The sequence below is a fragment of the Durotheca rogersii genome, assembly GCF_024521655.1.
Source record: "Durotheca rogersii strain YMJ 92031201 chromosome Unknown GGS23scaffold_42, whole genome shotgun sequence".
Taxonomy (NCBI): domain Eukaryota; kingdom Fungi; phylum Ascomycota; class Sordariomycetes; order Xylariales; family Xylariaceae; genus Durotheca; species Durotheca rogersii.
The window spans coordinates 82013-108290 of record NW_026251273.1 but is presented as its reverse complement, the minus strand read 5'-3'; the positions used below and the strand labels follow the sequence as shown (position 1 = coordinate 108290).

The window sequence follows — 26278 nt, the reverse complement described above, 5'->3', positions numbered from 1 at the left end:
CCGGATCAGTGGGGCCTCTCTTAGCCGTACATCGAAATCCCGGACGGGGAATGCATGTCCAAGCAAGCCGTAGCGAGACCGGGAATGATTACAAGGCCATGACTAACTGAGATCGACGGCGAGGCGAATTGGATCTGCGTGCGAGCCCCGCCGGACGGTAGCATCGGCCTACGAGGTGGTAGAAATGTAGAACAGATCTTGTAGGGTAGGACTTAGTAATTCTAGAAGGTAGACGTGTCGCGTCGCGGAGCAGGGGTTTGACGCAATGTGCCTGAGTGAATTCCAAACGTCTGTCTAACCGGCATCACTTACTACGAGGTGGTAGGTATGTAGCGAGATAGGTGGAGAAAGCGACAACGAGGAGGGGATTCCCGATTACCTACCGTTCTTCCTCTCTCGCCTGTGATTTTAATTTTGTTATTTTATTGGGGGGGTTTTTTCCTGGGCAGCACTCATAGGAACCGGGAGCCCTAGGCCAAGCACCACGTGATCACGGGTCCTAGGATAGAGAGGTAGGTACCTACAGGTAGGTAGGTACCTAGGTTACCGATCCAAGGTGCTTGCAGGTAGGTACCTAATAGGAGGTGGGCTACCTACCTATAGGTACCTAACCGAAGAAGATAGCGCCTACAAGTGTGCCCATAGGCCCTAATCTACCTAGCCTAAAACACTCAGCTGATGGAAGGGAGCGAGGTGTACTTACCTAATAGGTGTCTAGCCTACGTCTTACCTAAGTACCTAACTAACGCCCCGGTCCCCCCCGGTTTGACGACGTGACGTGCGGGGAGGAAAAGGGGGGAGGGGTGGGGTCAGTGGATGTGAGGGAACTTGCCGAATGGATGGAGGCCAAGGCTACTTCTACCGCCCCAACAACTACTACGACCTCGCACGATTATGCGACAACTCCAACCCGCTCCAACCCCCGGGGATTAAGACATTGGACATATCCGATCTTCCTCCTCTGCGTGCGCGCGCATACACACATACCCCAGCTATACCTTCACGACATCTATGGCCGCCTCTTGTCTGCCCTGCTGGCATACCGGATCGAATGGCGCCGAAATCAGAGCCTGATGCACGCGACGAGGAGCGGCTTGCCGCCTGTTTCAATTGCAAGAAGTCCAAGCTGAAGTGCGTCCGCCCGAGCGGGTCCTCGACCTGTACTCGGTGCACCCAGCGGTCGATTCAGTGCTCCGCGCCGCTCTTCCACGTGGGCCGACACAAGGGAGTCAAGAAGTGAGTTGAGCCTCTCTTCAAACTCGTTGATATGCCCATAGAATCCCCGTGGCGGCGGGGAGAGCCGGGCTAATGCCTCACCCAGCAAGCACTCCGGCTTAGAGAAGGCCGTCTTCCAGATAGAGCAAGCGTTGAGGAGGTCGCACGCTGGCTCTATCGATCAGATTCAGACCGTAGAACATGCCACGGAGCTGCGATTCCTGCTAGAGAGGAGCAGGGAGCTCTTGAACGGCCAGCGTGGACTTCCGCGACGTGTCACCACGCAGAATGGCGTCGACCCCGAGCAGTCATCCCTCTCGCCGCAGCAGACCTCAACCTCGCTAGGCACTTCGCCTTCGCAAACTTGTTCACGTGACGACTCGGCCGTGCAGGCCAAGATCGAAGAGGACCACCTCAGCCTGGACGACGCTGAGAACCCGCTCCAGCTGCTCGCCCGGACATCCGAACTGCTGTCATCTATAACGCCTCACTCGCAACGGCCGGGCCGTGCCGGTCCTCCGTCAAAATTCGCCCCGAACCGAGGTGTGATCGCCGAAGGGGACGACCTCCAGAGGTTCTTTGGACGGTTTCAGCCGCGACTAGATATTGGCGAAGATCTCGACCCCATCGAGCTGGGACTCGTCTCCCTGCCGGAGGCCGAGGCGCTCTTCTCTTAGTATGCTCCCATACTTACGCAGAGGTACAGGACTTTGCGAACTGACTACTGTTATTTCAGCTTCCACGAGAAACTCGCACATACACGATGGGGAATCGACCCCGTCACACATACAGTAGAATTTGTCCGGAGTCGATCCGCCTTCCTGCTAACCTCGATATGCGCCGCGTCAGCGTTATTTTCCCCGTCCATGGAGTCGTTGTACCGGCGGCTCTTCAACCACCGACAGAAACTCGCAAACCTCGTCACGGAGAAGCGGTATAAGTCGGTGGAGATCGTCTTGGCTTTCATGGTTAACATACCGTGGATCTCCGCCGGTGAGCATTGGGCGGACGACGAAACGTCGACTTATCTATCTATGGCCTTGACGATAGCCCTAGACTTGTCCTTAAATAAAATCACTATAACACCATCCACGGAACCACGCAGTCCTAGAGAGATAATCCCCGTCTCCGACTGCATTTCTAGCCGGAAAGCGCTGGCTATGGACGGCTTTGCCGATGTCGATCCTGATTCTCTCCTGGGACGAAGGCTTCTGAGAAGAAGGGAGCGCACCTGGCTGTCCCTCTTCGTTCTCGAGAGAGGGTAAGGGCGAAACTCCTCACATTCGCGCAAGAACATCTGACTGACGAGAAGTCTAGGGTGTGCCTCGCCAGGGGAAGAAACTACGTCTTGCCCATGTCGCCGCTTATTGACAACTGCGACCAGTGGCACCTGAGCGAGCTGGCAGACAGGTGGGATGGTTCCATCGTGTCAGTTGCAGTCTTAAGAAGAGATATGGTAATTCTTAGCCTTATCCCCACTCTGGGTCATTCCTTACTGAGTCCGTGCCCCTGTGTCCATAGGCAAACCTCATCTCCAATGTGCGAGCGATATGTGATAGTTACGCCAACGGCAACAGTGAGTCATCTGTGGTTGACAGGTACGCGCGTCAGGCTCTTCTGCCAACGATAGAACTCAGCTGACGCCTGGCTAGGGTCAAAAGCGAGATCACCGACTTCTTTGATAAATGGTATCAAACGTGGCACCTTCAAATAGGAGACCGGGAGCGTACGTCTGATGCTCTCAACCCGGTATCCCGTCGTTAGTCCATGTTCTGACTTGCTCATCTAGAACACTCGTTGCCTCCGTATGTGGAAATTCTCGCATCCCATACCCGATTGTCGCTGTATAGCTCCGTGATCAACCACGGTACCGCGCCCGTCGGGGCGCGGCATTTCTTCCGTGCTGCCGGCCTCTCCTCGGCGCTGAATGTCTTGCGAGTGGCTGTGCAAGGGGAAGGCCAGTTGAGATCGATGCCTAACAATACCGCCATCATGATATCCTTCGCCGCTTGCTTCGCGCTGAGAGTCAGTACCGTCGCCGACGGCCGGGGATCGAGTCTCGCCCCGAGTATTCGCGCCCTGATCGCGGAGACGACGGATGTGCTCGAGCGGATAGGGTCCACCCCGATCCAGCGGAAGGGGCTCTCTTGCCTCTTTGCCGGCCAGCTAAGGCAGATCTTGAAATCTGCGTCGCGGTCTTCGGAGATTGTGCAGGCGCCGCCGGAGCTCAATGGGGATATGCCCAAAAGTGCCTCAATTTTCACGGACCTCAACGCCGCGCACATGGCCGGCCACCAAGGGACGCTGCAGATACCCGTACCGACCACTACCTTACCTCCGGACTACCTGTTGTTCTCCACCATGTCCAACGAGAACCAACTGGACGAGGCTATCAACAATCCCGATTTTGGCCTCAACGCATTCTGGGAAGATTTCCAGTTCCAGAGCGCCGACCTGGACTGGATGGACTGGTCAACTTTTGGACCGTGAGTTATACATATATATCGTATGCTACAAATCTTTATAGAGTCCGCAGCGACGGAGGCGTGGTAGTTTGGCGTTTACGGTCACTGAGGGAGGGGCTAAATGTATAAGACAACAATGTCGATCACAGGCTTGGGGGGGAATTGTTTTACTTTTTGTTGTTGTTTTTTTGTTTTCTTCCCTGGGAGGGTGACAATATGTACAGCTCAATGTGCCGCCTACCACGGCTCTTGAATTTCCGGTATTTTATTCCCCTGTACGAGGTGCTTTCTAGGCGGGGAAGTCGAGGCGTGCAGGTTGCGTCTCATCGCTAGGGCCGCTGCAGCCGATAAAAGCTGCGCAGATACGGAGGCGTACAGGCAGGCAGACAGACATACCTCAAGATAGAGATGCAAATTATCGAGCTATGATTCCGGGCGTGTGTTCCGCATTCGCTGCGACGTACAAAGAATCAGAACAGGGTACCATTTGATATCACCGATGTCGTCTTCGTTCTAGAACGGCTCTCGGAAGAACTGCGACGACGAAGCGACAGGAAGCGAGAGGCCGGGCGAATCAGTCTCTGGCCTACGTTAAGCAGCCAGCACGTTATCGCGAACTCGCATAGCCCAGCCGTCGCGATCCACTCCGGGTAAGACGAACTTCCTCGATACGCCGGACAAAACAGACGGTGAGGGCGATTGAAGGTAGCCATTGGCCAGCCACAGTATCACCGGCAGTGTGTCCCTGGCATCGCGATCACATGTGCATGGGGTATGTTATCTCAGGGTAGCATCGCGAGGCGCCATTGTTGGTTCCCCGAACACTGCATGTCGAGCCCTACACAGCTATAGCTGCTCGCGAGGTGATGTGGTGAGGATCCTTTAGTAAGGGCGCGGCTTTATTCGTCTGGTTGTCGGGACGGAGGGGGGGATGGCCAGGACCTCCTCGGTGATAGAACAAGCCCCGTCAGGCGTCACCCCATCTTATTGTCTCCCCCCTCCCCCCGCATGAGGGCTTCGCTGTGAGTTCCACCAAGCTCGACAAGGCGATCGTCGCCGGCTTACTCCCAACCAAGCTCGCTACCACCCCACACCCTAACTTGAAAGGGATTCCGCGGCATGCCGTCCCCCTTGTCTCCCTCACCTGGCAGTGCCAACGCTAATGTAGTAATCCCATCCCCCACAGCGAGGCTAAGACCTTGGCTCTTCTCAGTCTGACCAACTGATATCTCGTTGACTTTCTCCGAGTTCCTGTATTTAGTCGTCGGGGCACGAGTTCTTAAGATCGGCGTACAGCGTTCCTAATATCCAGCAGAGCAACCGACTGACTGAATCCAACTGGACTTCTGTCGGTATCCCCCCCGCCTCTTCGACCTTGACTTGCGACGCCAAACGTACAGAGCTATCCACGATGTCGGCCTCCGACTCTGGCGATGTACCTGTAAAGGCCACGGTGGAGGAACTCGAGAAGGGAGAGGGAAATGTCACCCCAGCCGGCTCTCTGGTAGATCAGCGACTGACGCGTAGGGTTCTCTGGAAGCTGGACACGAGGTATCACACCACGTTCCCCCGTTGCCCCCTCCCTCCCCTCTCTCCTATTGTCGGTCATCCTGCGCTGTAAAACGTGTGTGATGATCTTGATGATGGCAACGACCATGATAACGGCGACGGCGACGGCGACGGCGTTGCCGCCGTTGTTATTGATGGTGCTGTTAACGATGGCCATAACGACAACATCTGACCGAGAGATAATAGGATTCTTCCCATCCTCGCTCTCCTGTTCCTTTGTTCGTTCCTGGACAGGACCAACGTGGGGAATGCCCGGCTGTATGACCTTGAGAGGGATCTCGGCATGACGGGCTTCCAATACGACCAGGGCCTCGCTGTCTTCTACGCAACGTACATCCTAAGCGAGATACCGAGCAATCTGATCCTCAAGAAGCTGACACCTCAGGTCTGGCTACCTTGTCTGACCGTCCTCTGGGGCTTAGTCGCCATGTGTCTCGGGTTCGTCCACAACTTTGCCGGGTTTGTTGGCGTGCGCGCATTGCTCGGGTCAGTCAATCCCTCTGGTCCCGTAGTTTCACAGCAATCTTGACCCGGTTGCTTCGTTTCCCTCTCCCTCTCTTCCTCATACTTTAGAGTACGCCGATGTCTCTCTTTCGGATATTGCTAACTTGCAATGTCGCAGACTAACGGAAGGTGGCTTGCTACCGGGAATGGTGCGTAGAAGGCCCCTCCCCGAAAAAAAGAAATGAAAAACCTGGTTACTCACATAGTGCTCTCTAGGTTCTCTACCTGTCGAGCATTTACACGAGAGGAGAACTCGCCTTGCGCATCGGTATCTTCTACACCGCAGCCTCCCTTTCGGGCGCATTTGGAGGTAAGTCGTCCCTCAAGTCTGCCAACACGGCCGGGCAACTTCTGACAGCAATGCAGGTCTTTTGGCTCGCGGCCTGTCCGAGATCGGCACACGAGGTGGCCTCAACCGATGGAGATGGATTTTCGTGATAGAAGGTCTCTTCGTACGTCCCTAGCTCCCCAGTGGTTAATGCATGTGCCTCTATTGACCTTCTTGTTAAAGACTGTGTTAGTCGGCATCGCGACTTACTTCGTGCTGCCCAATGGTGCGAGCACCGCAAGATTCCTCACGACCGAAGAGCGTGAGTTCGCCGTCGCCCGCCTCCATATATCCAGCGATGGCAACCGCGAAAAGTTCGTTCCACCCCAAGCCTAGCTCACTCCAGTGATGCGTTATTGACAAGTCCCCAGGGAATCGAACGAGAAGTTCGCCTGGTCCGAGGTGGCTCGTGGCGTCTTCAGTGCGCAGACCTGGTTTACGGCCTGCGCATACTTTGGTATCCTGAGCGGGTTGTATAGCTTCGGCCTCTTCGTAAGTGACGAGCGCCGCCCCTACCTCTCAACACGGCGTGCTAACGAGTAACGATCATCAGCTCCCAACAATCATTACCGGGTTAGGGTATACGGCAAACGAGGCCCAACTGTGGTCCGTGATCCCGTACGCGGCCGCCTCCGTAGTCACAGGTATGCGCATCCCACCACGCACTCGCGCTCGTATGCCGAACTGACAACGTGGTACCAGTATGCACGGCATTCCTCTCGGACCGCTTCCGCGTTAGGGGGATTGTCATGCTCTGCTCGCTTCCCCTGGCGATCGTAGGGTACGCCGTGATCGCAAACACGCAAGACAATAAGGTCAAGTACGGCATGACCTTCCTCATGGCCACCGGCCTCTACAGCAGCGTGCCGCCCGTGCTCGGCTGGCTCTCAAACGTAAGTCTCGGGGTCTCACCCCGGCGCCGACACCTCCTGCCGGTCGCGAGCTTCGGCTGACCAAGGAAATTGCAGAATTCTGCCGGCCACTACAAGCGGGCTACGACGAGCGCGCTGCAGCTTATGATCGCCAACTGCGGTGGGTTCGTCGCCGTCTTCATATACCCGCGGACGCAGGGGCCGGCGTACCGCGAGGGTCACACGATCGTCTTGGGCCTGCTGTGCGCCGGCTGGCTCTTGTGAGTTATCTGTGCTGTGGTGCCATAAGCATCCCAGTCAGGACGTATTGTCGGCTAACCAGCTCTTTCAGGATCCTGTGCAACGTGCTATATTGCTGGAAGATCAACCGCGATAAGGCCAATGGCAAGTATGACAAGTATCGCGGGTATGGTGACGACCGGGACCCCACGTTCAAGTTCGTCCTGTAAGAAGCGAGCCAGGTCCAGCGGCGAAAAGGGCTCGAGAGGGTTGGCGTGCTTGGTATGGGCTTGCATTGTCGTTTAAGCACGGTGACGAGGTAAACATCCACGAGAGATATCCCCTCCGATGATACAGCATGTGTTTTGGCATTACCTTATGTGATGATTGGGGCTGTCGAAGGGGAGAGAGGGAAGGGGTTGCTGGGAGGTGATCGGTCTTTTTGTTGCTCACGGGCTATTATACCGGCAGTTGGGTATTCGGAGGAGACTCTTATAGACTATACGGAACGATGAACACGTACAGGTTAGAGACATGCTAGAGCACTTGCACCGAGCAGTATAAACGGCGGCGACAAGGTGCTGCGGACGATGACAATGCTAGGAGAGTAATGATGAGGTGTGCATGCGCGCGCGGAGTGTGACGTCGAGACAATGCAGCAGAGTCCCGGATGCATTCGTCCCTAAGGCCGGCTGGTACCTATCGAGTATATCGTAACCGGATATCTATCTGTGGCGTCACCCATCAGGTAAGGGAGGGAGGTTCGGTATCGATACGGCGCCGGGTTGGTTACCTGGGTAAGGCCTGGCTACCTAGGTAGGTAGGTACCTAAGGTAGGTAAGTAGGAGAGTCGAGATGAAGGCGGGCGGGAGAAGAGGTTGGTTTCAAGAGATAACTGTTACCTACCTGCTCCCGAGGCGTCCCGAAGAGCCAGTCTTATATTAATTCCTGGTCGGTCGCAGTCCAGCGGCGGTGCGGAAATATGGCAAGATGGTCTGCTGAGGGCGTCGTGTCGGCCGGCATCACAAGTAGCGCCCGAGAGGAGGGCGTAGGAAGGAAGCCTTGGCTAGCCCCTTATTTCTAGGCGTGTAGGAGGCTGCTGGTGGCTACAGGACCCTGGTCCCCCTGAGCCCGCGGGCCGATACAGCGTGCAGCGCACCACTACGGCACCTGTACGGCACCTGCTATCTAGCGTGGTGCGTGGCACTGAAAATAGAGCCGACTTGTCCCGGCCTGCACTGCGACTTATCTGAGGGCGGGGGAGCGGCGGATCGGCGGTTCATCAATCGCCGATTCTACGTGTGTTTTTTTTCCCCGATCGCAGCGCCTCGCTTGTTTACCGCGGCATTCTCTCAGGCTCGTGCTCGCTAGGCAGTCCAGGCCGCCGCACACGCTCTACTCTGCACTGCGCTGGGCGGCCGAGATGCCTGAATCACCCGCCACAGCCTGCTGTCGACCCCCCCTATATCCGTGCCTATGTCCCCCCAAGCCAAGCAGGGAATAGCCGCACGCGCGCACGCCCAGAGAAGTACCTTTCCCTCAATCCCATGCTCCCCAGACGTGACGTCGGGCCTATCATCTTGACTTCTGACTACAACACCATCGCCGCCCGGCACGATCGTCCGACGACAACGGCGAGAGACGATCCGCGGAAATTATTCGCCCGAACGGGACCAATTGGTTGCCGCATCGCGTCGTCTTACCTCCCTAACTGAGACAGCTTCGCGCACCCGCGTCTTCTCGTCCCTCCACCCGACCGCCCGCTGTGCTGCCAGACCTGCTGCCCTCCTCGCGTCTGGAGAGCTATGTCGAAGCTGTCGGACGCCGTGAAGGCGCTCATCAACGCCAGCCACGCTAGGCCGGGCTACACCCCTGCCCCCGACGCCGCGACCACCACCATAGCCCAGTTTGCGAGCGATGCTGCCGTGAAGAAGGTCGGGCTGCCGGCCTGGGTCACGTTGTCGGTAGGTGAACGCTGCATGCGCCTTTTCGTCGATCTCCATTCCTACCCATTTGCTCCTCGGTGGTGGTAGACGATGTAAATGCCAAGGGGCGTCGCGTGTAAGAAAACTCGAGGAACAAGCAAACGAACAGACGGATGAAAACTCGGAGAGAGCGAGAGAGAGAGAGAGGTGAATGAAAAAAAGAGGATGAAAAAAAAACAACGAACTAATTGCGATGCGCCCCACCTTTAGACCGCCGTCTCGGCCACGCTCAACTGCCCCGAGGCCATGACGTTCACCTACCTGCTGGCCAACTCGATGCCCGCGGCTGAGTCGTACACGCCGGTGCAGGTCGCGGAGCTGATACGCGAGGTCGGGCTGAAGTGCATCTCGTTCAACGGGATCCCGCGGAGCATCAACACGCTGGGGGCGTTCCGGGCGAGCCTGCCGCCGGACGTGGCAGCGGCGCTGAGCACGACGCCGACGCGCGAGCTGACGCCCGACAACCTGGCGGTGCGCAAGCGCGACGGGCTCGCGCTCTGGGACGGCGTCTACCGCGGCTTCGAGCGCACGCTGCTCGACCGCCTCGCCCAGTCCCACCCGGACCTGCCCGTCCACATCCTCAACGGCCACTACTCCAACCTGCTCTCGAACCCGCGCGGTGTCTCGCCCCCCGGCGGCCCCGGCACCAAGGTCGGCCGCGTGCTGACCTCGCTCGTCGCCATCGCCTGCCTGCGCGCCCAGACCGGCGTCGGCCCCCAGGTCGTCTCCCACGTCTTCGGCCTGCGCAAGGCGTTCGAGAACGGCGAGGCCAAGGCTGAGGGCGAGGAGCCCGTCGAGGGCGGCGCCTGGCTCGCCTCCGATGAGGGCAACATCTGGCTCCTCGAGAAAATCGACAGCCTCGTGGGCGCCATCACCGGCGGTCAAGGAACCACGTTCGCGCCCGGCCTGCGGCCCAAGTTGTAGCTAGACGAGCGTGCGCGGCTAGCGAGCGGCGAGTCCTTAGGGTGTGCGGCTAGATAGATGGTAACTGGCTATGCGCATAAGAATCTCATCAACCTTTCGGGGACCACGAACTGGACCTGTCTTGCATCCGGTGCATCTTGTTGCTCTCTTGCTTACGTGGTAGATGGAGCGGCACGGCGAGATTAGGGGTGCACATGCAGCACACACACACACACACACACACACACACACACATGCACACACATCACATGCCATGTAAGTATTGGTCTACCTGCTAAGTATCTAACCTGCTTGCTACCTCGCGTATTTCCTCGCCTTATTCCCCTTTTCCTAAACAGTTGCTCCGGTGGGAAAAACGAACCAAACGAGATAGATGTGTAGGCAATGACAATGCGTGTACGTACAAGGACGGATATTCCCAAAGATGCCTACCTCTAGCAATTCTCATCGGCCACCCGCTTCTATGTACCGAGAACGCAAAAGGAACCCGACATAATAAATACATGGCCCGTCCTTCGCCTTGTCGGGTCCCATACATGCACACGCAAGTATCTATCCATCTACGAGCAATAGCATCTAGTAATTAGAACGAGCCGAGGTTGTCGGCGACTTTGAACTCAGCATCGGTCTTCTGGCGCACGGTGTCGAGGTCAGTGTCCTCGGCGATCTCGGTCAGGGTCAGGCCGCCGTGGACGCGGTCGACCTGGAAGACGGCGAGCTCGGTGATGATGGTGCTGACGACGCCCTGGCCGGTGAGCGGCAGGCGGCACTCCTGCACGACCTTGCTGCGGCCCTGCTTGTCGACGTGCTCGGTCGCCACCACGATCTTGGTCCGGTCCGGGTTCGACACCAGGTCCATCGCCCCGCCCATGCCCTTGAACACCTTGCCCGGGATCATGTAGTTGGCCAGGTCGCCCGACGCCGACACCTGGAAGGCCCCGAGGATCGACACGTCCACGTGGCCGCCGCGGATCATGGCGAACGACTCGGCCGAGTCGAACGTCGACGCCCCCGGCACCAGCGTCACCGTCTCCTTGCCCGCGTTGATCAGGTCCGGGTCCGCCTCCGCCTCCGTCGCCGGGTACGCGCCCATCCCGAGGATGCCGTTCTCCGACTGCAGCCAGACGCGGGCGCCCGGCGCCAGGTGCGACACGGCCAGCGTCGGAATGCCGACGCCGAGGTTGACGTAGTAGCCGTCGCGCAGCTCGCGAGCGGCGCGGCGCGCGATCCGGTTCCGGTTGTCGAGGGGCGCGCCCTGCTTGCCTGCCGCCGCGTCCTCCTTGGGCGGTGCCAGCTTTAGCACTTCGAAGTTCTTGGGCGCCGTCGCCGGCACGATGCGGTCAATGAAGATGCCAGGCAGGTCGACGCTGTCGGGGTCGATGGACCCAATCGGCACGATATTCTCGGCCTCGACGATAGCGATGCGCGCCGCCTTGGCCATGAGCCCGGCGTACGTCTTGGTTGTGTATCTGCGGCGCGCGCGCACAAACGCTTTAGCGTAGGCGTTACGGAGGAAGACGGGGACGAAGATAGTTGACGGCGACTTACTTGAAAACACAGTTGCCCGCCTCGTCCACCTTCCAGGCGCGCAGGATGGCAACGTCGCCTGGGAGCGCCGTCTCCAGGATGTAAGATCGGCCGTTGAAAACCCGCGCCTCCCTCGGCTTGCCTTTCTCAAGCACAGCTTCGGGTGTGAAACGTATGGGAATTTCACCCGTCTCGACAAAGGTCTCTGTTGGAAAGAAGAAAAGACGAGAACTCGTCAGCCGCCATGTTTCCCTCTTTGCCAATAGTCGCGATAGCAAAGTAAAGTTGAAGCAAAACGCAGTACTCACTTCCACCCGTCGCCGTATAAAAGGCCGGGATGCCAGCGCCGGCGGCGCGCAGCCTCTCGGCCAGGGTACCCTGCGGGCACAGCTCCACCGCAGTCTGGCCCGTTAGGTACTGCTTCTCGAGCTCCTTGTTCGATCCCAGGTAGGAGAGGATGACGCGACTCAGGCGGCCGTCTCTAGTGAGCCGGGACAAGCCATTCCCTGCCGCGCCGACGTTGTTCGAGACGGCCGTCAGGTCCTTGATGCCCTTCTTGTGTATGGCTTGAATGAGCGTTTCTGCAGTCGCATTACCGGTCAGTCTCACCATCTGCGGCCGTTGGGTAGTTTGTGACAGTCTGTTCTTCCTTCTTCCCTCCCGCGTCACCCCTCCAATCGGACGGTTTGCCGACCGGTGCCTCGGTTGGTGTGTTCATACGTACCCGCTACACCACACAGCCCGAAACCGGCGCTCAAGATAACATCACCATCCTTAACGTCTGCAATGGCCTCGTCGGCGGACTTGAAAACCTTGGAGCCGCCTCGCTGAGCCGCCCCCCGGTCGGTCGAGTAGTATCTATAGGAGCGTCGCTGGAGGCAGGGCGCAATCCTTAATGTGGACGCGACGGCAGTAGCAGTGGCGCCGTACGGTTGCCGCGCGCGTGGGATCGCCCAAAGATGTGAGAGTTGGACTGTGGCCCACAGACACGCACTCCGCGGTCGCGCCATGTTCAGGGCGGAGGGAGAGGAGGGAGAAGACGGGAGAGGGGAGGGGAGGAGGGGCAGAGAGCAAGGAGGCCAAGGGTTAAGGTCAGCAGCGTATCATCGGTGTCTCGGTGTAGGGGCGTTCCAGTGGGCTGGACGGATAATAATCAAGTTAGGTGTAGTTGTAGTTGAGGCGAGATGGCAGGGAGTGGTAGTGGTGGCAGTGGGAGTTGTAGAATTGGAAAGGAGGCCTATCGCGCTCTATACAGGCAGCGTCCGCTTACACACGAGCCGATCAGTCAATCGACTGCTCGATTCGATTAATCGGTTTTATCTACCGCGACGAGGCAGACAATGCACCGAGGTCCAATTCGCCGCGTCTCTCCGCGCTCGTCGCTTCGGCGCTTTCTTCGGCCCTTGATTTATGCCCGCCGTCCTCCGCTACCGCCCCGACTGACGAGAAGCACAGCCAAGCTAGACGACGCTCTGAATGTTTACTTACCGTAGCTATGGTCCCTAAGCTCAGGCACTCCCTCATTTCCGACGGCATGGACATGACGTACGTACACGGTCCCATTCAGGCTAAGTTTCATCTGGCAGACCAGTCAAGGAATAAATATGTCGACAATTCACATGTAGGTACTCTTACCCCCTGGCTCCACCTCGAAGTCGGGAGGGGTCGTGGAGGAGAAGGCAGGGGATGGTAACCTCGGTGTACGGCGACTTCACCGTTGATGCCGTCTCTCTTATGTGTGTATTACAGATGAGAATGCGTAGGTTTAGACTTCGCTACGGTCTACTTACTGGTGTTGATCAACTAGGGGAAATATACATAGGAGAATTGAACGTAGACGGTCACCATAATCATAGGCAGATGCACACGGCATAACAGGAGAGTAACGGGGCCGGGTCTGTAAATACGTGTATGCGTATAGGTATATTTATATTTAGAACCATCTACCACAAGCTTCTTGTGACCAAGTCATGCGCGTCGCGGAATCCGGGAGAACCCTCGAAAGTAACAGGGTGCAGTTAGGTAATATGCTTGTTCCCGGGAAAATAGCACCATCGCATCCACGAAGAAGAAAAAACCAGGAAAAATCAATTGAGGATATCTGTAGAGCGTCTAGGAATCTATGGATTTATTTGCATCCATTCCCGTCTAGAGCAGACCTGCGAAGAACACGCGTCAAGACAACCCATCCCCGGGGTATGCAATGCGACAGTGAACCGGCCGTAGCCTTATCTTTCGTGCGAGAAACAGACCAAGAGAAAAAGAGAAGGAGGAGGGGGGAAGAAAAAAGGGGCTGCTCGGGGGACGAAGAAAAGAAAAGAGTGTCTCGTCTCCCCGCTTCAAGCGCTGACGCGCCCAACGCTCTCCACCCGGATGCCTAGCTTGCCCATCGCCTTCGCGTCGATAATGCCCTTTCCGTCAAACAGCCACTTCGGCTTGTTCATGTGATACGAGATCTTGCTCCAGTCCAGCTGCTCCTTTTTCCTGTCCTCGCTCGAATTCCCCGCCGTCGAGTAGCCACTCGTCTTGATGAGCTCGCAGTCGGGACAGTCGCTCTCGCACGGCGGCTCCGGCTTATATCGCTGCAGCGGGTCGCTGTCCGGGTACATCGCCGCGGGAGCCGTGCGCAGTAAGAACTTCTGGAGGTCGAGGATGTCTGTTTCCGATGGCTTGTAAAGGGACGGTCGGGGGTCGACCTTCTTCGCCGCTTGCAGCGCAGCAATTGCCCGAGCCGGCGCTTTCGACGGAGCCTTCGACGGGATGTTCCTGAATTCGTCAAACTCGGTCGTGATGAGAACAGCATGGCTGCTAGAGCAGGCCGTGTACGCGTTCGAGTAGACTTCGATCGCGCCCCCGTCTTCCTTGAGCGCGGCTTGGCCTTTGAGAAGCGCCTTGATCTCTGCCCGGACGACCACGGGGTTGCAGCAGGGGTCGTATATGGCGATTTCCTTGGGGCTCTCCTCCAAGAGTGTCTTGATGATCTCGAGCGCAGGCGATTCCCTCGTGTCCGAAGTGTTGGCTTTGAATGCGTAACCTAGCAGGGTGATCTTCTTGCCCACTAACGTATTATTTAAGCACTTGATTACTCGTTTAGCGAAGCGATCGCGTTGGTATTCGTTCATCTTGACCACCTGCCGCCAGTATTCGCCCACCTCGTCGAGGTCGAGCGATTCCGCCAGGTACACCAGGCTTAAAATGTCCTTCTTGAAGCAGCTCCCGCCGAAGCCGATGCCCGCCTTCAGGAACTTGTCCCCGATCCGAGGATCGCAGCCGATGGCTGCCGCGATCTCGTCGACATCCGCGCCTGTCCTCTCGCAGATCGCGGATATGGAGTTGATGCTGCTGATGCGCTGCGCTAACATCGAGTTCGCCACGAGCTTAGACAACTCCGACGAGTAGACGTTAGTGGTGATGATGCGCGAGCGCGGGACCCATGCGGCATAGACCCCCACCAAAGCTTCAGCAGCGCGACGGCCGGACAACGTCGTCGAGGATCCAATCAGCACGCGATCGGGATGCATGATATCCTTCATTGCCGTACCAGCGGCTAAGAACTCGGGATTGGAGAGAACCTCGAAATGAACACCGGGGCGGTGAACCGCCATCTTCAAAAGATATTGTTAGCTATCCTTTGTATATATACCTCTGTCCGTCGGATTTTGAAGTGCTGGCTTACCGTTTTCTGAACAAGCTCGGCTGTCCTGCAGGGGACGGTGGACTTTTCCACGATGATGGTCCCAGGTCGGGCGTGCTGAGCAACTTCGCTGGTGACAGCCTCGAAGGATGTCATATCGGTTGCGCTACCCGCCCCGGTGCCTCTCGTCTTAGTTGGCGTATTGACTGCGATGAGGACGATATCGGCCTCGCGGATGCACCTAGCCACCTGAGTAGAGAAGAATAGGTTCGGCTGCCGGGCAGGCACGGAGGCTCCCGAATCATTGATACTGTTGTTGGTGATATTCGAATCGTCGGTTTCCTTCGGGGGCAAGAAGCACGCCCTCGATCCATCACGGGCAATGCGAACAATATCGCCTAGGCCCGGCTCGTAAATTGGCAAATGCTTCGAGTTCCATCTTCGTATCCGCTGCTCATTCTTATCCACTACGGTGACACGCAGATGCGGGTTTTGATAAGCGATGACCGCAGCCGTCGGGCCCCCTGGGTTCCTGTTCAGTCCTAGGACACGATACGAAGGCGAACAAGTAGGCCTAGAGAGGGTGTTCCAAAACTTACCGACATAGCCGGCGCCGACACAACATATATTGCGGACGGGGCGCGCCATATCCTGAACGGCAGACATCATTATTTGCGGCAAATCGGGCCGCTCGAAACCCACGATGTCTACATAATGTTCCGCGCGGAGCACAGGACTCGACGATCCACTCCCATCTGGTGTGGTTGGGGCCGTTGAGTCCATATCGCCGAATGCAGCATCATCAGGCTCAACGGACGACTTGACGGATCCCATCGCGACTGATTTACGTCCTGAACTTGCGCTATACCTGACGGTGTCTTGTAAATGCAGGATTCTGAGGGAGTTTGCGAAGAAGCGATGCCGCTTCCTCTCCCTGGATGACATTAGCTCCATGCTGAAAACTGGAATGTGCGGTGCGGAACGCGCCGGCAATAGATCAATACAGGGCTAGGATGTTTGGGCATGGCCTTGAAGAAAAAAGGGAAAGAGATAATAAGCGATGGAAAAAGAACACACGCGACAGGAAAGACTCAGCGTAGTGTCGCTGGAGAAAAAGGTGTGGGTAGGTAAGGGGGCAGACCAGCAAGGGATCAGGGACCGTGACTACTGACTCACCGAGTGATAAATGGTATCGTGAACAAATAGAGGTGCTGAGGGAAGTCGGCGATGACTTGGGCAGGTGAGCCGATGATGGCCTCTAAGTCTAGGTTTGGTAGGCGGGGGGGGGAAGACCAGTCGAGGGAAGGGTCTTCTTAGATAAGGCCTGATTCAACGAACACGACCATCCAGAGGGAGTCAGGTATCACCGGAACGCCACTTCGAAGGTAGGTAGGTATGAAGGTGTAACTTTTGGCAGCTGCCAGCCCTCCGGGGGAGAAAGTCCAGGTATAATACGAGCCCAAGAGAGTAATAAGATGGTGGAGAGGCAGGGAGAGTGGGCGATCGCGTCAAGCCTCTACCGGGGACCCTGCCGAGGGCGCATGCGGCGAACTATAACCAAAGTGTAGAACCAGTGCTTTGTTCAGCTTGAGGCCATGAGTCGATGATGCAAAGTTGAAGGTGTGGAAGGGGGGGAATATAGGTAGGTGAGAAGAGAGGAAACACACTACTTAACATAGTGGTACCCAGATAGGAGGTAGCTATAGGCAGGGCAACATCACAATGTAAAGTATATCTAGACCACTACACTTGAAAAGATGTATAGGTGCGGAGACTCCGCGTACCATGCGAGTAGCAATATGGAGTATAGATATACATGTATACGAGTACACGGATATAAACAAGAAAACCCTTCATAGGTATATACCGGCTAGCCCTAGACGACGATAGCGACGGCGGAGGGGCCGCCGAGACGGGGAAATTCGAACGCAAGCACACATGCCCGCGATCGTCTGTGGGATTTGAGTCCCAGGCGAGCCGACCGAGTACATGCATATGTAAGGTACCTAGACCTAGGCACAATAACACGTTGAGGTATGCCCCATGTATACCTAGGTTTATACTAGCAGAGTGTATGAGAGAGAAGGGGGGAGGAAGGGGGTAGACTTCGCGGAGCCCCTCGAGACGGGTAAGGAACTCACGTTCTACCCACCACTGTATCGTACACATGCTGCAATTTACACGATAACTAGACGGAAAGGTAGCACGCAGGTAGATTCGCCGGTGGGACGATCGACGCTTACCGGGTCGATCTGTTAGTAGGACAGGCCGTGATAGATAGGTACGTCAAGGTACCTCCTACTAGGATTTCCATTGCGAGGGGGAAGTGAAGTAGTAGTTGGGCAAGGGGGGTGACGTTGTTTGCGGCGTCCAGGACAGAAGGGGAGGGGATAGAGAAGAGGCAAATAGAGCTAGGATGGGGGGGGTGATGGGAGGGGCAAAATAACAATACTCTCTGACCGTCACAAGTGCGTATTGCTGTTGCGCGTAGATAACCAACAGATAGGTGTACCAGACACACGAGGGTTCAACCGGGGATGCTAATTCGTACATGGTAGGGCACGGGGCAATCTGGATAACTTCAGATAGCTGACGCCGAAGACGCATGTGACGCTGATGACCGCAAATCTGGGTCTAACAAGGACGAGGCTCGTCCCGCCCCCATCTCCATCAGGCAAGCAAGTGGACGAAGGGGTCGGTCGAGTCCTGCCTATGGGTAGCAGCTCGTGCTAATACGTGATGGGCCACGGACGAGAGAACCGCGGGCATATGGATGTATGTGGATGTGTAAGTATGGGTATGGCTACCTATACACGCCCGGCTGTCCAAGCCAGACCAGACCAAACCAGACCTGACCTGGGTAGGATACATTAGGGTGGGAGGGTCGCGATGCGCATGCACATACCTACATACCTACGTACGTATGAACGCATAGAAGACCCCGGATTCTAATCGTGCGGGTCGACAGCGGGTCTGGCTCTCGTCGGCGACGCATACGGATCGAAGAGAGGGTTGTAGAGAGAAATGTGCCACCAACAAAGCAGATGATTGGTGCGCTGGCAACCTTGCGTGTGCTGCCACCAGAGCTTCCCATTGGATCATCGCGACCTGGAGGACGGACGGAGGCAGTAGAGATCACGAAGGCCACGGGGAGGGGGGAAAAAAGGTCGCCAAGTAAGGCAGATACTTACTCATAGACTCTAGAGCCGGTACGCATGAAAACCTACCTGAGGAATACAGAGAGGGGGGAGATAAGGGTGATGAAGGTGGGGGGGTTTTTTTTTTAGGGGTTCGTGATTCTTATTTCTGGTTTTCCTCTGCAGGTTAAAAAAAAAGAGGTGAAGAGAATAACGTAGGGTGGTAGGAAGCAAGGAAATAATACCTAGGTAGCTAAGGACAGAAAATAGAAAAGGGAATGACGAATACACTGGCCAAATCCGGGGATGTGTGGGATGTCCATCTGACGCGATAATAAAACGATAAGCGGACAATCCATTGCAGGCTACGCCAAGCATCAGAAATCCTACGGTGCATGCGTGACGAGGACTGATAGAGAACAGTCTTGTGCCCCGCCGAGGCCCGGCGCCCAAGCAGGAAGACAGAAGAGAAGAAAAAGGGAATACAGATAAACATATACGGAACGATAGGTTGCAGTCAGAAGCCAAGAGGTACCTAACTTGACCTACGCTAATCATCATCTCGTGAACCAGATGCATTCTAAGTGGAGGTTACTGCTAAGGCAACGTGTAGACACATAGAGACGGACAGGCGGGTAGGTAGGTATAGACCTTATATATCCTGTTAACACTTACCTATCTACTACCTGCTATGCTTAAATACCTTGCAGAGATCTGCCTGATCAACCACTGTGGATCCCCAGGCATCCAGAATGGAGGCCTGTGATCGGTTAGATTGAAGAAAAACGCTGTATTTAAGCCCTTTTAGCACTTCAGTTTTTACACCTTCAATTGATCAACTAGGTTCAGCTTTCAACACGTCTTGCATGCCTGATAATTAAGGCAGCGAGGCCGCGAAAGTGAACCGCCATTACGCACACCACGACCCGACCTGCCTGCGCAACCTAAGGGCCAGGGTGCAACTACACACCCACCTAGGTAACGATATATCATTTGCGGTTGAGCCTGTCAACCACCGGTCTGTTTCGAGCCGTGACCTGGGGTCCGTGACTTCGACACTCTACCGTGCTTCTGCCTCCCTCTCCATATCCTATCCTGGCCAACGGCTGACCGCGCGCGCTCGCCGCCCACCGTCCACCCGACCAACTAATCAAGCCATTTATCCATCACGGGGCATTATTGATCCCAGGCCTTGTTCACCTTGCTGCCTCTCGTGCGGTTGTCCTGTCAGGCGGCGTCGCCGGGGGTTTCAAGCTTGCCGGTGTGTGCTCTGAAGAGAAAACCCTGCCTACACAGACCGTGATATGTGTTCCTACTGGGCCCGGATCCCTCTTTTCCCTCAATACACCTAGGGGCTCTAACCACAACAACCCACAACGTGCACGATTCCTTGGGGAGAAAAGAAGAAGAAACAGAGAAGCATTTACTGCCCAAACCCTTGCTCTCCCTCTCGGGCTTGGCCTTTGCTGCATACGTAGGTCGCAAGCGAGCGCGGCATCATACAGAAACCCGATCCACCAAGACATCAGCGATGGGGACCAAATCCCACGACTTAAACCTCTTCCCGCCAGGGCTGCGCGGTCGGCGCATCTTGCTCTGCACCGAGAGCCTCGGTCCTGTTAACGGGGTGTCGCGCACGACCGTAATGCTCGTGAACCAGCTGCGATCCCACGGCGCCCTGGTCGCGGTCGTTGCGCCGCACAACCATACCAAAGTGAACACCTTCTCTCCCATCAACTCCCCAGGAGGCGAAGGGCCGTCGTTCAACGAGGAGGTGCGGCTACAAGGGTACCCGCTGCCCTTCAACCCCGAGCTCTCGGTGGCCTATCCGGTGCGCCTTTCCGAGCTATACAGGCGGACCTTCGGAGGGCCGCCGGATCTCATCTACTTGGCCAGCCCCGCGTCGCTGGGCTTCCAGGTGATGCTGCAGATACGACAGCACACGTCGGAATCGCAGGTCCCCATAATATGTAATTTCCAAACCGACCTCGCCAGGTATTGCTTGATCCTGTTCCCCTGGCCGCTGGGCGATATCGCGAACCGAGTATTCGCCTTCGTCCAGGGCTACCTCTTCCGGCATCCGTCGGTGAAGACGATTTTCTACCCAAGCACATCCGTCCGGAGATACCTAAACCACGCTGCCAGCGTTCCGGACGACAAGCTCGAGGCGCTTAGGCGAGGGGTCGATACCGAAGCTTTCAATCCGTCAAAGCGGCGCGAGCAGCTGCGGAGGGAATGGGCGCCGAATGGCGAGCTCATCCTGTTCACCTGCTCACGATTAGCCGGCGAGAAGGGGTTCGGGTTCCTCGCGCAGGCGGCGGCCGAGCTGGATAAGAGGGGCCTCGACTTCAAATTGGTGGTCGTCGGCGGAAACTGGAACGCCGTCATCGAACTGGAAGTCAAGGAGACGGCCCGGTCGCTCGCGCAGAAGGGGAAGGTCGTCTTCGCCGGCTTCAAGGTGGGCGAGGAGCTGAACGCGCATTACGCGTCCGCCGACGTCTTCCTGCACTGCTCCGTCACCGAGACGTTCGGGCTGGTGGTCCTCGAGGCGATGGCGAGCGGCGTGCCGGTGGTCGCGCGGGACGAGGGCGGGCCGAGCGACATCATCGAGCACGGCCGGACCGGGTACCTCGTCCCGCCCGACGACCTCGAGGGCTTCGTGCGGACGGTCCTCGAGCTCGGCCGCGACCCGAGGCGCCGCGAGCAGCTTGCCGAGGCGGGCCGCGCGGCCGCCTGCCAGGCCACGTGGGAGGGGATCGGCAACAAGGTGGCCTGGGCCATGCTCGACACGATCGAGGAATCCGAGCGCGACAAGAAGAGAGGCGCGCTGGAGACGCGGCTGCCGATCCTCGGCTGGCCGCTTCCGGGCGCGTCGGTGCGGCGTCTCGTCCTGTCGCACCTCGTCGACGCCTGGCTCGGCTTGGCGCTTTCCATCGTCGTCGGCTTCTGGGCGGTCGTCGGCAGCTACCTGCTCTTCGCCAATATCGTACATGTGGTCAAGGACCGCGCGCCCCAGGTCCGCGCCGCGGTCAACTTTATAAGTCAGAGATAGACAGGGTCGGGCCGGCACGGCCGTATAGTTCGCGCTTGGGCGCGGGCGCATCTCACACTCGTTGCGATGCCCCGGAGGCGCATCACACGGTAGAGTAGATGGGGGGGAGGGGCAAGTTAGTTCAAGTTGGAGGAGCTGGAGGAGCTGGAGTAGTGCAGTGCGGAGAGGGAGAGCATCGGTTTCCAAGCGCAATAATAGGTTTCTAGATACCTTGAGAGTAACTATCGGAGTAAACAGAAGAGAGCGACCAGTAGCAATGCCCACATACACAGGACAAGTCGTGTGTTCTCGGCCTGGGCTCGCCCCCTGCTCGGCTTCTCACGATTCGCCGTACGTAGGATCTTAGTGCCGAAGGGTTTGAAGCTTCTTTTCGCAGAGATGATTGTAGCATACGCAATATCATCGAGCGGATTAGCCTCATCCTTGCTATACTTACCAACGCAGCCACCCATAGAAGCGCGTCTTGAGCCGGCGGTGATCTGTGCAATTATGACAGCGTAGTGGCCTACTTCGTCCTATTTCCTGATGCGAGTCAGCTTCCCTCCCCCTTAGGTCTTCATGGGCCGCGGTTAATTACCTTTCTCGAAGGCCTTTGTGTCTCTGGCCCCTAATGTGTGAGCAGCCGGAGTTGCGGCGCATGAGGTGAACTGACCATCGGATTCGACCCCAGCCGCGGGACGTGGCGCAGCGTAGAGCAAGATGAGATGAGTCCCGTCGAAATTTCGGGCTTGTATCCGATGCACACCTAGGCTTTTGCGTTTGATGTGTTGTTGTGCTGATCCCGCTTCATGTAATCCAGCGCTGTGCCGCTAACGTGCCCGTAGCCCGTTGTGCTTTATCGCCTTTGAGTCGTGTCGTGCCGAGGACCGGCTTAATTGTCGATGATTGCGACGGCGACGATAAGCCCTCGCCAGGCTCCTAGGAGGATCTGCCACCCATCGCCGCGTTAGATAGCCGCCATCGCCGAGGGCTTATCTCTTAGCTGGTGCCAGGAGCAAAATAGTAAATATGGCATCATTACTACTATTACAATCCTCCCTGGCTTCTCCGGGATCGAGGGGGTTGGAGAGACAGGTAATTATCCCGCCGCAAATAAGCCACAGATCTGTACCGCTGGCATTATCTGCAAGAGGATCTGGGTAGGATTAGACTAACTATCATCACTGCGATATCATGATCTTGTCGGTGGTAGTAGTGTCCGGCGATGCATCGCCGCCGGTATCGTGGCATCACCCCGAGTCGCAACCACGGGTGTGCACTGCGCCGGTGAGGCGAAACTTGTTTTGGACAACGTTGCCGCTACGGCCACGTTGTTGGGTCAATTTTGTTTATTTCAGGGTCGGCGGATTCGCCCTACCTGTTCCTTCAGGAAACTATTCTGTGCAGTGCTGACGATGCTACACACCGCAAAAGTAGCTGGCTGCGCCGCCCTGTTCCTTCGTCGAATTTCAGCAAAGACCGAATGTTTCCAAGGGGGATTTGGTAGTCATCGTGCGATACGGGCCTCGACTATTTTTCTTTTCTTTTTGAGATCCGTCTATCGAAAGGATCAGACGACTTGTAAGCGCGCGCCTCGGCTAGGCTGCCCCGTTCTTCATCTCGGCGAACTAATTGGATGTGGACAGCCACCGTACCGGAAAACGAACGGACCCTTATGAGAATGAGGAGGAGAGAGGATGAAAGGGAACAACTACGCGCGCACACACGGACACACATGCACGTACGTAGACATACACACACGCACACTAATAATCATCAAGATAGCAGCATGGCGTACATGTGTATAGTACACACATGCTCGTGGCTAGGAATGGCGATGAGCTGGCTTGGCTTTGCCCCGTTCTCCTCCCGCATTTTTGGGGCGACGGAGCTGACACAATATTTGCATAACATTGTGGTCCCTATCTGTATAGGCTATGCCCATGTAGGTATGTGCTGCGGATGGAGGGCGAGAGGAAGCCAAGCAAAAGCCGCCAGCAGTAATACTCGGCGCTTGGCTGCCAGGGCCTGCGACACGAAAGACAGGGGCCGAGTAAGTCAAGCCTTGGACGACGTCTTGACCTCCTCAGAACGAGTCGATAGGGACCAGGGGGTCTCGATTAGGGGCTTCGATGGCCCGTTCGACGGACGGGCCACGCCTGCAAAAATGAGCCAGGGGCAGGGCTGGGTTGGCTGGGTTCGTCGCAGTGTCGCGCATCTTGTCTCATGGCCGGCAGCGTCTCGAAACGGCTTCGCTCTTCAGCAATGTCGCATCGTCAGTTGATCCGACAATCGGTTGTAACCTGTATGAACGTAGAACTAGCAGCACGTCAGGGCACCATCACCCATCGCCCACCCCCCTCCCTTGTATCCTGGGCTGGAAATACAAGCTACTCCTCCTATCTTTTTTCGGAAGAGGGGAGGGAGTTGGAAGCCTACGAGTGCTATCTAAGTATCTATCTTTTTGGTACCTATTTACGTAGTGTCGACGCTGTTCTCTCTTCCCACCGTCGTGTTCCTGCAGTAGGCGCCGGTGGCTGGACCAACATCGACGAAGAGGTATCCTGTCCCGCTACCTCATGCTTGGCAAAGGCCCAGTTGACTTCTCGCGATTCGTCCACACTCGTGCCGTCGTATCCTCAATTCTTCGTCAGGCCCCCGGTCCCCCCCAGGTCCCAGTCTCCATACTTACCTGCTACGTAGTATGGGGGGGGTACTTCCTGGGTGTCTGAATGATGTACGGGTGACGCTTCGTCGCTCTGGCGTTTGTATCAGGACCCTCAAGCTCGATGTTGCAGACGGTGCGTGACATACGTATGTACATACACAGACGCCCTGCTCTTATCATCCTCTCCTCCTGCTACCTGTATGAGAAGAGCGTTACAGATCGCCCAGGCCCTGCGCGTCCTGATCTGACAAGGCCACACGAGAGAGATCGCTTGACGGCCCACCTCACGCCATGAATAGTTGGGTTCTGGGGGTTGTCTCCTGCGGACCCCTACTACATATGGTAGTATAGTCCCCCTGGTCTCATAGCAGAGCCCCCGCCGCTAATACCAAGTTTCTTGGTATCAAGGTGATATCCGCCGTTCCCTCCTTTTCGCTTCCTCTTTCGTAGTTCACCGAAACAAAACATAGCCGCTTTCCTTCTCGCGGGCCGGTCCCATTTTCCCTTCTTTCCTTTCGCTCGACCCCTAACCTGATCGCCGCTATCCGAGCCTCCGCTCGCAACTCGACAAAGGATCTCGTCAGACGGACGGGCTCCAGACGTTCTTTACACCAGCACACGCACGCACAGTATCTTCTTTTTCGACCGCCGGCCGGCTTAATCTGCGTTCAACGAATAGGGAAGAAAAAAAAGAAGATTATCAATATCTAATCGTGAGAGTGGGCAGACATCGTCAAAATGGTCGGGACAGGCGTAGCTCTAGCGGCGCTATTCGCCACGTCAGCACTCGCCAGCGTCGAGCCTGCTATGGGGGGGATGATGGCGCCGCGCGCGGCGTTGCTAGAACCGGAACTGGATGATGGGAGCGACGATGCGTTGAAGAAAAGGCAAACCCCGGCGGTAACGAATGGCACACAGATCAACTTGGATCAGTGGGACACGGATACGTTAGCAGCTTGCATGTCGTCGCTCTCGCAACTCCAGGCCGCCACGAACCCTTCCGGAACGGCGGTCTGCTATAACCTGTTCAACCTCCAGACGGACACGGGTGCCTTCATGGCTGACCTTCGCCTCTTCCAAGTATCGACACCTTCCGGCGATTTCCAGGGGATCCCCCCTCAGGAGATTTCGGTCGGACTGCAGTATACGGGTGCCTCCGTCTCGCCGGTTAGCCAGGGAACGAATGCTCGAAGCGGCGCCACCAAGCGACAAACAACCTCCTCTCCCACGCTCCTCCAGACATACATGTTTGTGGGTCAGATCGATGAGGCACAGATGAACCAGCCCATGACGATGTGAGTGAACAGACCGTCCGCCCAATGCGGGCGTAGGAGGAAAGCGGCGATGCTAATAATTGGGAATAGGGGCGTTCTGGAAGCGCTGGTGATGCCTGTCATCACTTTATCCGCAAGGAACCTAGTGGGCCAGCAAGTCAGCACGACGGTCAATCACAACGAGGCCTCTTTCGTCAACGGCATCTTCTCGAAGGAAGTGGTCATGTCGGACCTCTCTATCGCCACGCTGGCGGTCGACGATCTGATGGCGGGACTGCGTAACGGCACTGTTGCCTTCGTCTTGCCCGGCGTCAACATCCTGATCTTCCCGGTCGGCCTGATCCTCACCAGCATCTGGTTCGTGATCGGGGTCGGGTTCTACGGCTTTGGCACGTACGAGCGATACAGCTACCGCGACACCTACCGAAGCAGGAAAGCGAGGGCCAACGGAAAGCCCGTCAACGCGAGAATATAATCGGTCGCGAAGCTTAGCAGAGGGCATTTTCATGTGTATGTGGCGTTTAGTGGATGCCGTCGGGTCGGCACCATCACGTCTCGACGGTCGACCGGATATGATTTGGGCAGCGTGTTTTAGACCTTACCCCCTTGAGATTACTGACTATTATTATTTGTTTTGATATACTTGTGTGTCTATTTATCACGGGCAGATGCAACCCGTATAGTCTTATTTATATATGAGTTTCAAGCTACAGGTAGAAAAGATCATCTTAGGAGCCGCCGCCCATATCACACGGTCTTATTTCGCCTACTACAAAGATGGCAGGAGATGTTTTATTCACATGAAAAAGAAGACCAAGGGTTGATCTCGTAACACTCGGGTACCGTACCAAGGTTCTACGACGATGTCGCCAACGTTTCCACTCACCGCCGCTGTTTGCGACAATACTACATCCCGAAACTACCAG

General features: G+C 56.5%; 7 protein-coding genes across 7 annotated transcripts; 5 read left to right on the top strand and 2 right to left on the bottom strand.

Annotated features, from left to right (window-relative positions):
* Positions 1–698: 698 nt before the first annotated feature.
* Positions 699–4102, top strand: GGS23DRAFT_588462 (uncharacterized protein). The gene is made up of 7 exons (XM_051517548.1): positions 699–1236; positions 1322–1891; positions 1952–2476; positions 2533–2671; positions 2737–2813; positions 2868–2941; positions 3005–4102. Exons 1-7 carry the CDS (start codon positions 836–838, stop codon positions 3703–3705), a joined length of 2487 nt encoding a protein of 828 aa, XP_051367529.1. The 5' UTR covers positions 699–835; the 3' UTR covers positions 3706–4102.
* Positions 4103–4742: 640 nt separating this feature from the next.
* Positions 4743–7691, top strand: GGS23DRAFT_390928 (MFS general substrate transporter). The gene is made up of 11 exons (XM_051513515.1): positions 4743–5231; positions 5436–5735; positions 5872–5902; positions 5970–6063; positions 6120–6205; positions 6265–6395; positions 6453–6573; positions 6635–6725; positions 6784–6974; positions 7050–7213; positions 7285–7691. Exons 1-11 carry the CDS (start codon positions 5092–5094, stop codon positions 7400–7402), a joined length of 1467 nt encoding a protein of 488 aa, XP_051367528.1. The 5' UTR covers positions 4743–5091; the 3' UTR covers positions 7403–7691.
* Positions 7692–8827: 1136 nt separating this feature from the next.
* On the top strand, positions 8828–10099 carry GGS23DRAFT_390875 (mitochondrial protein). Its single transcript, XM_051513513.1, has 2 exons — positions 8828–9136; positions 9368–10099. The coding sequence occupies exons 1-2, from the start codon at positions 8978–8980 to the stop codon at positions 10079–10081; spliced, it is 873 nt and encodes a 290-aa protein (XP_051367527.1). The 5' UTR covers positions 8828–8977; the 3' UTR covers positions 10082–10099.
* A 247-nt stretch (positions 10100–10346) lies between these two features.
* GGS23DRAFT_390921 (putative coenzyme A transferase) lies at positions 10347–12773 on the bottom strand. Its single transcript, XM_051513514.1, has 4 exons — positions 12333–12773; positions 11917–12189; positions 11630–11813; positions 10347–11550 (listed from the first exon to the last, which is right to left on the bottom strand). The coding sequence occupies exons 1-4, from the start codon at positions 12616–12618 to the stop codon at positions 10665–10667; spliced, it is 1629 nt and encodes a 542-aa protein (XP_051367526.1). The 5' UTR covers positions 12619–12773; the 3' UTR covers positions 10347–10664.
* Positions 12774–13947: 1174 nt separating this feature from the next.
* On the bottom strand, positions 13948–16076 carry GGS23DRAFT_607941 (nucleotide sugar dehydrogenase; the record flags this gene model as incomplete). The annotated part of the gene is made up of 3 exons (XM_051520125.1): positions 13948–15213; positions 15285–15766; positions 15842–16076. The coding sequence occupies 3 exons, from the start codon at positions 16074–16076 to the stop codon at positions 13948–13950; spliced, it is 1983 nt and encodes a 660-aa protein (XP_051367525.1).
* Positions 16077–19910: 3834 nt separating this feature from the next.
* On the top strand, positions 19911–21431 carry GGS23DRAFT_607940 (glycosyltransferase family 4 protein; the record flags this gene model as incomplete). Its single annotated transcript, XM_051520124.1, has 1 exon — positions 19911–21431. One exon carries the CDS (start codon positions 19911–19913, stop codon positions 21429–21431), a length of 1521 nt encoding a protein of 506 aa, XP_051367524.1.
* A 3067-nt stretch (positions 21432–24498) lies between these two features.
* GGS23DRAFT_390667 (uncharacterized protein) lies at positions 24499–26275 on the top strand. The gene is made up of 2 exons (XM_051513511.1): positions 24499–25373; positions 25443–26275. The coding sequence occupies exons 1-2, from the start codon at positions 24817–24819 to the stop codon at positions 25825–25827; spliced, it is 942 nt and encodes a 313-aa protein (XP_051367523.1). The 5' UTR covers positions 24499–24816; the 3' UTR covers positions 25828–26275.
* Positions 26276–26278: the final 3 nt, after the last annotated feature.